This window comes from Entamoeba dispar, genomic scaffold (genome assembly GCF_000209125.1).
Source record: "Entamoeba dispar SAW760 scf_1105229459075 genomic scaffold, whole genome shotgun sequence".
In the NCBI taxonomy this organism is placed as follows: Eukaryota; Evosea; order Mastigamoebida; family Endamoebidae; genus Entamoeba; species Entamoeba dispar.
Genome location: NW_001853511.1, coordinates 1 through 12,135, shown reverse-complemented (window position 1 = coordinate 12,135; position 12,135 = coordinate 1). Strand labels below are relative to the sequence as shown.

Here is a 12,135-nt window from a genome sequence, read left to right as displayed (position 1 = left end):
TTTGAATAAAAAGCAGAAAATAAAGAAAGAGCTAAACAAGCAAATTAAATAAAAAAAACAACAAAGTAGTAACAAGTATATAATAATGAATTATGAATTTACGTGTTTTTATTTATTGTTAATTTAAAGAAATTAAAACAAGAAAATTACACAAAATAAATACAAATGATTTAAAACAATTTAAAAAGAAGTTCTAATTGTTTGAAATATTTTGTACCTCTTTCATCACCTGAGCTTATTTCAGGAATCATATTTATTCATTCGTTGTTTTCTCTTCTTTATTATTATTATTATTATTTTATATTAAATGGTCTTGTATCATTTTATATTTGTTTATATTGTTTGTTTACATTTTATTATTATTATTTATTGTTGTTTATCTTATATCATTTATTTATTATATGTTGTATTGATATTTATCATTGTTAATATGAAATGAATAATAATGAATAAATATAAAAGAAGAATAAAATGATATAAGAATATAACATAAATAATAAAATAAGAAATATATAATAAATATAAAGATAAAAGAAGAAGAATAAAATAAATAAATATAAAATAATATAAATAAAATAAAAAATAAATAAAAAAGAATAAAATAAATATTTTATTATATTTTTATTTATCTTTTATTCTTATTTCTTTTTATTATTTATTAAATTAACACATTGAATATGAATATTTCAAATGAAATAAAACCAAGAATGAAATATGAACATTTTTATATTCATCATTTCATTCATTGATAGATGAAATGTTCATATTCATTTATTGATTTTATTTTATATTCTTTTTTAGTTTTTAGTTTTCAAATAAATAATAATGAATAAAAATCATTTCATTTCAATTACAATGATTCGTTTTGGTGTGAAACATTCTGGACATTGTTTTCCACAAAGTGGATTTGATATTTCTTTATATGAAAATGAGGATTGATAACACCATGAATTTGTTTTATTATTTTCTTTATAAACACGAATATCACCATATCCAAATCCAAACAAATAACCATCTAATTGATTATATAAATAAAATGCATATTGTGGATCACTAATATCAAATTTCATCATTCCTTCTATTCTTCCTTTTGATTTTAATGAAAATAAAAATGGTTTTGGATCATTTATATAATCATCAAATTTATCAATTTTAGAATTAACATATCCTCCAAATTTATTTCCATCTCTATCTTCAATAATAATTATTATATGTTCTTTATTTATTATTCTTTGATCAAATACTGATGTATTTTGACTCCAATTATCATTATCTGAATCAAATATTATATTGGATACTTTTCTTGACGTCCATTCTTCTATTTGTTTCATTTCTTCCATTGTGTTCATTCCTTTCATTTTTCTTAATCTTTCTTCATCTTCTTCTTTTATCTTCTTCCTCTCAAAATAATCACTGTAATGTGTGTTCCATTCTTCTCTCTTTTTGTTAAATTCTTCTGTGATTTTATCACTTTCTTTTGGTGTTCTGAATAGTTTATTTTTCATGTTCATTTCTTCTATGAAAATGATTTTGTCTATTAGTTCATTCCGTGTTTTACTTAGTGCTTCTTCATCTTTATTACATCCATCTATTATATTTTCAATTTTATTCTTTAGTATTTCTATTGTTTTAATTGTTTCTTGTCCTTTTTCTATTACTACTTTTCTTCTTCTTTCTGTTTCATCAATTCTGTCAAATATTCCTTCTCCTCTTTTAGTAGCTTCTGAATATGTTTCATTATCTTGTATTTCAAATATTTCATTTTTAATACTTCCTAAATACTCTTGATACTGTTTAGTAGTATCATCAATTCTTTGTTGAACATTTGGAAGTGTTTCTACTACTTCTTTAATTAATTGGTTATCCATCACTTCTCCCATTTAATTTGATGAATATCAGATTAAAATCAGATGATTAAATACTTAAATACACGTTTACAACACTCATTTTATTATTTTATTATAATAAATGTATTTCATTTTTATTATTAATTTTAAATAACATTACCAAAAAAAAAATTTAAAGGTAGCACCTCAGAAAAACCACACAGAACCCTATATGTCTAAAATTTGAATCACTGTTATCTTCTGGCTATGACGTGCCTTTTGTGAGATAACGCACCGCCAAAGGCAAAGTGATTATTATTTATTATCAGTGATTATTATGAGGCATTGTTTATTATGATGGTAGTATTATTATTTATTACGATCCAATGTATTTATCATTGATACTTTTGAGTTGAGTACATGATGTGTTATCAATAAAGATTATTTAAACAATGTTGATGATAAATGAGATAAGCCATAACCAAGTGTTATTGATATGTCAAACATAAAATAACAACATAAATAATGATGAATTTTAATATTCATTTATTTCAAAATAAAAATCATAACAACTTAATGATGAATTCTTTAAGAGAATGATTGAAAAAAAACAATAATTTAAATGAAATAAAATATGTTGAAGAAATTGAAACACTCACTTCTCAACATATGAAAACATAATCATAATTATTCATATTTAATTTCTTTTTTTTGTTTCATATAATGCATCATTTTTCATTGACTTTTAAAAGAAAAAACAATAAATTAATATTTGTGTTTTCAAAATGTCGAGGGTGAAAGAATCAGTTTCTGCAAACTCTTTATTTCTAGTGATGATGCTCTTTCTGACATTCTCAAATTGAATGATTTATTTATTTAAACTGGTATCTAAGCGTTAATTTAAAATTAATGAATATTAAAATTGGTTATTATTAAAATGTATTTTAAGAAAAACACATCAATGGCAAATGACTGTGTTTCATTTTCTTTGGCATTGACAAGCTCTTAAGAAACTATTTTCTTTTGACAGCACCCCATTATTCGAGTCAGAATTATTATTAACAAATATACTTGTTGCACGTCAATAAATAAGACTACCACTGTAATAAATAACTAACCTTAGGTCATAACAAATAAATCATACCATCCCTCAATAATCGTTCCTATAAGTATTAAATAACAACACAATAAGCGTTGAATAGAGAATTATCCCAATAAAGGCAAAACCTGAAAGAAGATAACTAATTGGTTAAAGCCTGATTTCATTTGAGGTGTTTGGTTTTCTGATAACACCTTCAAATTTATTTAGATTTTGAAAATGTAGAAGTAAAAAGAAAATACAATTCTAATTAATCTTAAAATTATTTTATGTCAAATTTAAATAAAAACTAAATAAACTACAACAAGAAACAATAAATCAATAATGAGAATAGGATGTAATGAAATAATGATAACACCAAAGTATTTTAATGGTGTTAATAATTTTATTAATTTAGAAATTGGAATTAAAAGATTTCAATGAAATATGGAATGATTTCATTTTAATCCAATTCCATTAAATAACATTCAAGAAAATTATTTACTAATATTGAAACTTTCATATTTATAATAAAAATGATGAAACAATTAAATAAGTAATATGGTATTTAGTAGATTATCCAATATATTTAAAAGAGAATGAATGAGGCAATAAATGTAAAAATATAGAAAATAGAAAGGAGTAAGAAGATATAATACCACTAGAAGTTAAATCACATGGAGTGTTTTTCAAATTTATTCAGTAAAAAAAGAATTAGTATATCAATAACAAGTATAAAATAGGGATTAATTGTTTTAAAGAGTACAAGATTAATATCTATTATATAGAAAATGGAAAATATATAAGTAAAGAATATTTATTAATGAAATATTAGTTAGTATTGAAATACCACTAAGTCTAGAAGTAATAAATGGAATAAATATTAAAAAGAAAGATATTAACAAATTTATCATTCCAACAACAGTTAGGAAAGTAGAATGGCATTTTATTCAATGCATTTTATTAAATCATTTACTGTTTCATTATCAACTAGTGAAATTGAGATGAAAGTTTGAAATACTGTACATCATTAACATCTATTAATATGTCATACTCAGTTATTAAAATAGGAAATAATTGTTTTAATGAATGTTTGTCATTAACAACTGTTAAAATCACAACACTAATCATTGAATTAGAAGGTATTGGTTTGAAAAATGTCATCATTGATATCAATTAATTTACCAATAAGAATCAATAACATAAGAATTAGTTGTTTTTATGAATGTACATCATTAAAATCAATTACTATTCAATCACTAATTACACCATTTGAAAATCGTTATTTTAAAGAATGTGGATGTGAAAAAGAGTTAAGAAAAAATAAAAGAATACCAAATAAATGTTTTGAGTGGCAATCAATCAAATAAGAATACAATAAATTCAATATAAAGTAGTTTGAATAAAAACTAAATAATTAATTATTTGAATTGATTATTCTTATTTAATTATTGTTTATTATTTTGAATGTTAATAAAAACATTTCATATTTCATTTAATATTATTCATTATTTAATTATCATGTTCATTCTATTTAATTATATGTTCACTATTATAAATCAAAATAAAGAGTGTTAAACAACTTATTTATTTATAAAATTATTATTTATCATTTAATGATGATTTCTTTCATTTTAAAATTAAATAATATTTATTCCTCTAATAATTTAATATGTCAAATATTTATTGTTGATGACTTATAATCATTCATATAATTAAAATGAAATGTTGTACATTTAGAATTAATCTGATCAACAAGAAGAGAATTATAAATTATTAATATAGAATAAATATTAAGTTGATAATCAATTACATGAATTGAACATTTTAGTGATAATTTAGATATTGTGAATATTAATTCTTTGTGTATTCTTTTCATTTAACTTTTTCAATTGATTCTTGTTTTATTTTCAAATAATATAGTATTAGAAGTGATGACATTATAAATATATGATTTCTTAATACCAAATACAACTAATGTATCATCAATTAACATTATAATAATATTTTCATTTGATGATTCATCTCTATTCACAATTTATGTTGAATGATTATGTTGTTCTTATGTTATGATGAATTAACAATTCAATTAAAATCATTAAAACATGAAAAGAATATAAATTATAAGATATGAATAATAGAAACACAAATACTATGAGACAATCAACTCATTTCATTAATTCAATTGACACAAAATATAAAACAATTAATATTTCATTCATTCAAGAATCAACCAAATTAAAATTGATACACAAAAATATGAATTATATCAATTTAATAATAAATTTGTTATTCTACGAACAAATATTATTAACAATGAATATTACATTGATGTTGATGTTAATCCTGAATTTATTCCTTATATTCAACTTTATCTAATTTTTTTCATATCAAAAATGTCATGAGAATAGTGTTTCAATTACCATCAATCATCACACATTTATCATATTTTAGAATTCCATTACCAGATATTTTACATTGGATGAATATTGATATTTCATCATCAGGTAAAACTAAATTCACACAAATTCCATTAAACAGTGAACAAAAAGAATTAGAAATTATTCTTAGAGGGAATTTGATTAGCAAACAATTTCCACAAATAAAAGTTGATGATTTTTTATATGAATTTAATCAACAAATCAAAATGATATTAAATGAACATTTCAATACATCACATGAGAATATCATTGATAACTTCATTAATAATACTAGAATTAATTTAGATGAGTTAATTGAAAATACAGAATTTTCAGAAAAGAGAGTGAAATAATATTTAGAATGATAGAAAATGTTGTTAATAAGAAATGAAAAATATCACATGAACAATACGAATTAATTAAATCAATATCATTAAGAGAATATTCATTTGATGAAGAGTATCTTATTGATATAATTTGTGTTATTCAACATGATACCAATGGACAATTCATTACAAATGATAGAAAAAAGATGGATTTAATATAGTAGATACAAACAATGAAATAATATACAAAAATCAATCAATGATGGTATTCTTAATCACAAAATATAGGAATATTCATATTAATAACAAAAGAATGTTGAATGGGATGTTTTAGAATAAATAGAAATAGTATGTTATTGTAAAGAATATTGATTATATCATTTTATTTGATAAACAAGTTAATAGAAATGAAATTAAAGGTGAATTTCATTATTTGGATGAAAACAAATGCATTATTTATTGAATAAAGAAATCTTATTTTATATGATGAAATAGCAAATATCATTAAAAAAGAAACAAGAAATAAATGAGAGAGTTTCTGTGTTTTATATTGAAGACCTATAATTAACAATCATCTATTCATTATTTAATTTTTTCTTATTTTATTTCTAATTTATATCATCTTTTATCTTTTCTTTTATTATTTCTTTCTTTATTATTGTATTCTTATTTCTTAGTTATTATCTTTTGTATATTCTTTTATTTTATCTTATTCAATCATTTATAGATTATTTGACATTTTACATATTCTTTTATTTCTATTAAATTTCTTAGATATTTAATTTATTATGATATTAAATTATTTTGTTAAAAATGATATTGAAATCGTCGAATATTTTCAAAAAATTCTTCTTTTGTTAATACAAGGATGTTTTATCTTTATCATAATCTTCATGAATACATTTTTTTATTCCCAATAATAAGATATTTGTATTTTGGTTGTTTCTTATTATATTTTGTTAAATATGAACAAAGTAATAAATACATTGGATTTCCATGTTTTTTAATTATTTCATCATTATCTACTATTCTAATTATTTCTCCTTTTTCATTTCTTAATTGAACTAATCTATATTGTTGACTATTAAGTTTATTTCTTTTTGTCTTTTTTGTAATTATTGGTTTAATCCCTTTCCCTTCCTTATCTTCTTATTTATTATAGTATTCATTAATAATATTCATCACAACATTTTCATTAGAATTCCTTCTTCTTTTATTTTCTTCTTTATCTTCTCTTTTATCTTCTATTGGAATCCCTTCTTCATTAAATACTAATTTCTTTTCTTCATTTTCTTCTTTTACAATATATTTTTCTCTTCTTCAAATATAACCTTTCCTTCTTCATCTATCATTTTCTTAATTGGTAAAAAAATGTTTTAGTTTCTTAGCTGCTTATTTCTGATGAAAATGTAATTGTCCATCATTTACTTATTAAATAATAACATCCAGATAAATTGTACATCATTCTTTTATTCTTTTATTCTTCTTTATGTGTTTTCTTTATTATTGGACTTTTTACTTCATCCTTTTCATTCTTCTTCTTTCTTATTCTTCTCTTTTAAACATCATTCATATTTTCTTTTTATTATTTCTTTTATTTCTTCTGTACTTCTTTGTTTTATCTTTTATCTCTCTTGTTTATTACTTCTTTTATATTTCTTTGTTATTTTATCATGTATTATCTTATCATTCTGTGTTATTTCTTGTATCTTATTCATGTTGAACAACAACTTAAGTGTTTAAAAATTGATGAGATGGTCAAACAAAAGAAACTCTTATGAAAATGAAAGAATAAAGTGTAGAATAAATGAATAATCAACCAAATTGTGAAATATTACTCTAAAACACTTTGAATCAAAAAATATTAATATCATTTGTGAATCTTATTCATTGTATTCAATGAAAAGATTATCAATTGTTAATTAATTACATTTGTATTGATTCATTATGAATTCATGTTTTATTACAATCATATGGATATTCATTAATAAGTGAAAAATATACTCTATGAATATTCAATGAAATGATAATAACTCAATTCATTTATCTTCATTTCTATTTGTTGTTTTTATGTATTGATTTTCATTATAACAAAATGTGATGTAATAATGTTGACAATCTATGTTAATATACTCATTTTATTTAATTAATCTAACATTACTTTAATTAATGTTTGTGTTCATAAAGAGAATATCCATCCATAATATAAATGAAGATTCAAATAGAATAGAATAATAAGTCCATTTATTTGAAAAGAATACTTAATCATTTCAAATCAATTTGAATAATTAGAATTACAATTGAAAATGTTTGTATTATTTATGTTTTACTTATAATGAAAAAGAATAATTTAACTTGGTGATGTTTTCTAATTCTTAGCTTATTTGTTTGTTAATGATTCATTGGATTATTTTGATATCTTTCTTCTTCAATTCATTGATACTCATTTGTGGCTTCAATATTATTTTTCTTCAAAACACACAACAATCGTCTGTGGTATTTTCATTAAATTTTCAATTACTTTGTGGTTGAAGGTCAGAATGTGTTTGTGTAGGTTTAATCGTCTTAACTCCTTTAGCAATACAGATGTGATAGAAAAGAAATGATAATCAGCAAGTAGAGTATTGAATGAAAATAAGAAAGTGATTGATGTATTGTCAAGATAGGTTGTTAAGGATAAAAGCAACAATAAAAAAGTAAGAGAATATAAGAGATGACTTAAAAGGAAACAATAGAATTGGATGATGAAGACAGGAATGGAAGAGAGTATGAATGAAGAAGTACTTTATCAAATACTTTTCAGAACACTTCTCTTTTTCATAACAATTAATTAGAAAGAAGTAAACACGAAAGCAGAGAAGAAGAATAATTAAAGTGAAAAAATAATTTAATGGTAAAAAAGAAAGAAAATAAAAAAAGAAGAAGAATCTACATCAAAAAGAAAGTTCTAAAATAAAAGAGAACTAATATAAAGAGAAATAAAGAAATAAATAAAAGAGAAAGATGATTATTATTACACTACTTATTAGTATTGTTTCATCATATCAAATTTGGCAAGTAACTGATGTTCATTTTGATGGGAATTATAAAGAAGGAAGTGATCCAAATACAGTTTGTAGAAGTGGAGAAGGAACAGCAAGGAAAATAGGAGATTATTCATGTGATACAACAGATTATGTACTTAAATCAGTTCCAAAATTTATCAATTATCAATCAAGTGATAAAAAACATAATAAAATACTAATTTATAATGGAGATATTCTTCCAAGAAAATTAGGAGAATATGATGAAATGTATCTTAAAGAAGGACTTGATAATGCAACTAAATTTCTTAAAGAATTTAATAGATTTGAAATTATTCCAATGTTAGGAAATCATGATGCACTTCCAGAAAATTATCAAGATGAAAGTAAAAGTTCATTATTTAGATATGCAGCAAAGAAATATTCTAGATGGCTTCCACAAAGTGCATTAGAAACATTTAAAAGAGGAGGATATTATACAAAAGAAATACTTGGAACAGGAGAAGAAGAAAAAACATATGTAGTAGTATTAAATACAGTTTTATATTATACATTTAATAAATTAACAGAAAATGATACAGATCCAATAGAACAATTTAAATGGTTTAAAGAAACAATGGATAAATATACAGAAGAAAATAAAAAAGTAATAGTTGCAGCACATATTTGTCCAGGAGTTTCAGAAAGATACAATTGGTCAGAACAAATGTATAATCAATATGATGATAAATTAATTGATTTAATAACACAATATTCAAATATTACAATTGGAATGATTTGTGGTCATTTACATTTAGATACATATCGAATTATGCAAAGTAAAGATAAAAAGAAAACAGTTATTGGTTATCTTTCACCTAGTTTAGATACTTATCTTGGTATTAATCCAAGTATTAGATTATATGATATTAAAGGAAATATTATTCAAAGTTATATTAATTATTATGTTGATTTAAATAAAACTGATGTTCAATGGAAATTTAATTACAATGCAACTCAAGAATATAATCTTAATGATTTAAGTCCAAATAGTATGATTTCATTAGCACAAAGAATGCACTCTAATAGAACTCTCCATGATATATGGTATGAACATATGAGAGGTGATTCTCATATGTATCGATGTGATGATAAATGTTGGAATAATAATTTATGTGCTTTAGAACATCCAAGAAATAGTGAAAAAGATTGTTATAAATGGTAAATTCTTTTTTATTTTTTTTTTTTTTTTTTTTTATTCAAAAATAAGATTAAATTTATTTCTACAACACAAGAATACCATTAAAATCATATACAATAATTATATACAAACAAATAGATTTAGAAGACATTATCAATGTTATAACTATAATCACTATCAACAAGATAATAGCCATAATCACTTTAATAATAATTATCATATTTATAAATATCATAGTACATTCTCAAATAATCACATTTATAATAAAATGAGAAGTAATTATTATAACCACAAATACTATAATACAGGTAAAATGTTTAATCATTATTATGAGAATAAACAAAGTAAAAGATATAAAAATAAAGGATATTATAAGAAAAGACAATGAAGAAAGACAAAAGAAAACAAGAAAATAATACAAGAATGGATGAAGAGATTTGAAGAAATAAGATAGTGAAAGAGAAGTTTAAAATAAAGAAGAAGAACAAGAAGAAATACACATAGAGTTTAAAGAAAAGAATAAAGAATAAAAAACAAGAAAGAGATAAAGAAGAAGAGATAATAGAAAGATATGAGAGAAAAAAGAAATAGAACATGAAAGCGAAATAAAAGAAATGGAAAGAAAAATAGAAGAAAAGGAGAAATACAAAAGAAAGAAGAAGTGAAGAAGACAATAAAATAGAAAGAAGAGTAAACACCAGATAGAAATGTATCAGAAATAAGAACAAATACAAACATTGAAAGTGAATTTAGAGAAACAAAAGAAACAAAAGAAAGAAGAAACTAATAGATTAAAGAAAGAAAAAGAGAAATAAATAAGAGAAATAAACAAGAAGAAGAAAACAATAAAACAAAAGATAAAATCAAACAACAAGAAGAAGAAATAACAAAGATGAAAGAACAAAAAGAAATTAAAGAGAAAGATAAAAGAAATTGAGAAATAGAAAGAAGAAAATGATAAGATTGAAACAATAAAAGAAAATCAATTATCAAACCGTCAGAAGAAAAAGAAAACAAGGTCAAAGAAGAAGATATCAAAGATGTAAATTTTAACAAAGTGAAGAAGAAGAAAACAATAGCACTGACAAAAACAGAAGTACAAAAGAAGTGGATCGAGTGGAATAATTATAGAAGAGAAGAAGTAGATTCAATCAAAGAAGAAAGCAGGAAGAAACTAAAACAAATACAAGAATGAGTAATTCAAATCATGAGAGAAGAATTACTAAGAATGACATTAGAAGAACTGGAGAAGATAAATGAAGAGAATATCAATATAGAAGAAATAATAAAGAATAAATGAACAATCAGAAATAGAAGAAAAGAAGATAAAAGTTATTATTGTTATTGAATAAATATAATAAATATTAAAATGAAAATTAGATATTATAGAAATTAAAGAGATAATAGAAGAAAGAATAATAAAGAAGAAGGATATATACAGATGATTAAAAGAACAAGAGAAATAGATGAAAGAAAAAAGAAAATAGAATAACAATAAATATATGAACAAATACATCAATTCAATAAACTAAAATAAATAATGATAAACAATATGAAAGATGAAATAAATAAAATAAAAAGAAATAATACAATAAAATAAAGAAAAAGAAATAATTAAATATATGAATAAAGAATTGAAGTGTGAATGTGAAAATATAGAAGATATCAAAAAAGAAATATATAAAATATCATATTATATTTCTAAATATCAATAAAATAATTTTATAAGATATTCAAATGATGAAATTAATAATCTAAGAAGAAGAATCAATAAATTAAAATAATTATTAATTAACATGAATTACATCAAATTAAAAGAATAATGAAAAATAAATAATACAATGATGAATATATTATTAATAAAACATCAAATTAAACAAATAGAACATTTAATTAATATGAAGAAGAATAGAATAAAAATTAATAAAGAAGATAGAATAAATAAAAACAAAATACTAATAAGAAATTAGAAGAAGATTAAAGAAAATATAAAATATCATGATAATGAAATAATAAGAGATGAATATGAATTAGAATTGATAAGAACAATAATGTGTTATGAATTGAAATAATGAAATATGAGAAATGATGAAAATGAATAAGAATTGAATTTGGAAGTGATTTTATAAAACATACGATAAAAGAATTAATAAAAATGAATTTAATGAAATATATTTATTGGTACAAAATAAGAATGAACCATCTATAATAATAAAATATTTAAATAATAAATTTAATGAAATATATATTAATAAATGAAAATTAAATAATGTAAGTATCAT

At 21.3% G+C, this 12,135-nt stretch overlaps 3 protein-coding genes across 3 annotated transcripts, besides 28 other annotated features; 2 read left to right on the top strand and 1 right to left on the bottom strand.

Annotated features, from left to right (window-relative positions):
• Positions 1–257: 257 nt before the first annotated feature.
• Positions 258–2,003: a repeat region.
• Positions 2,004–2,015: 12 nt separating this feature from the next.
• Positions 2,016–2,205: a repeat region.
• Positions 2,137–2,534: a repeat region.
• A 40-nt stretch (positions 2,535–2,574) lies between these two features.
• Positions 2,575–2,963: a repeat region.
• A 209-nt stretch (positions 2,964–3,172) lies between these two features.
• Positions 3,173–3,223: a sequence feature (AT_rich).
• A 1,082-nt stretch (positions 3,224–4,305) lies between these two features.
• Positions 4,306–4,560: a sequence feature (AT_rich).
• Positions 4,561–4,668: 108 nt separating this feature from the next.
• Positions 4,669–4,701: a sequence feature (AT_rich).
• A 456-nt stretch (positions 4,702–5,157) lies between these two features.
• Positions 5,158–5,192: a sequence feature (AT_rich).
• A 113-nt stretch (positions 5,193–5,305) lies between these two features.
• Positions 5,306–5,677, top strand: EDI_017120 (uncharacterized protein; the record flags this gene model as incomplete). The annotated part of the gene is made up of 1 exon (XM_001735346.1): positions 5,306–5,677. One exon carries the CDS (start codon positions 5,306–5,308, stop codon positions 5,675–5,677), a length of 372 nt encoding a protein of 123 aa, XP_001735398.1.
• A 555-nt stretch (positions 5,678–6,232) lies between these two features.
• Positions 6,233–6,419: a microsatellite.
• Positions 6,420–6,424: 5 nt separating this feature from the next.
• Positions 6,425–6,465: a sequence feature (AT_rich).
• Positions 6,466–6,507: 42 nt separating this feature from the next.
• EDI_017110 (uncharacterized protein) lies at positions 6,508–7,002 on the bottom strand (the record flags this gene model as incomplete). Its single annotated transcript, XM_001735345.1, has 4 exons — positions 6,508–6,595; positions 6,636–6,790; positions 6,839–6,928; positions 6,982–7,002. 4 exons carry the CDS (start codon positions 7,000–7,002, stop codon positions 6,508–6,510), a joined length of 354 nt encoding a protein of 117 aa, XP_001735397.1.
• Positions 6,853–7,008: a microsatellite.
• A 117-nt stretch (positions 7,009–7,125) lies between these two features.
• Positions 7,126–7,308: a microsatellite.
• Positions 7,223–7,365: a microsatellite.
• Positions 7,366–8,482: 1,117 nt separating this feature from the next.
• Positions 8,483–8,654: a microsatellite.
• On the top strand, positions 8,654–9,877 carry EDI_017100 (sphingomyelin phosphodiesterase, putative; the record flags this gene model as incomplete). The annotated part of the gene is made up of 1 exon (XM_001735344.1): positions 8,654–9,877. The coding sequence occupies one exon, from the start codon at positions 8,654–8,656 to the stop codon at positions 9,875–9,877; it is 1,224 nt and encodes a 407-aa protein (XP_001735396.1).
• Position 9,878: 1 nt separating this feature from the next.
• Positions 9,879–9,909: a microsatellite.
• A 146-nt stretch (positions 9,910–10,055) lies between these two features.
• Positions 10,056–10,085: a sequence feature (AT_rich).
• Positions 10,086–10,190: 105 nt separating this feature from the next.
• Positions 10,191–10,348: a microsatellite.
• A 14-nt stretch (positions 10,349–10,362) lies between these two features.
• Positions 10,363–10,538: a microsatellite.
• Positions 10,539–10,608: 70 nt separating this feature from the next.
• Positions 10,609–10,786: a microsatellite.
• Positions 10,647–10,834: a microsatellite.
• A 364-nt stretch (positions 10,835–11,198) lies between these two features.
• Positions 11,199–11,381: a microsatellite.
• A 28-nt stretch (positions 11,382–11,409) lies between these two features.
• Positions 11,410–11,464: a microsatellite.
• A 63-nt stretch (positions 11,465–11,527) lies between these two features.
• Positions 11,528–11,648: a sequence feature (AT_rich).
• A 13-nt stretch (positions 11,649–11,661) lies between these two features.
• Positions 11,662–11,847: a microsatellite.
• Positions 11,712–11,890: a microsatellite.
• Positions 11,779–11,952: a microsatellite.
• A 45-nt stretch (positions 11,953–11,997) lies between these two features.
• Positions 11,998–12,033: a sequence feature (AT_rich).
• Positions 12,034–12,057: 24 nt separating this feature from the next.
• Positions 12,058–12,124: a sequence feature (AT_rich).
• The last annotated feature ends 11 nt before the right edge of the window (positions 12,125–12,135 follow it).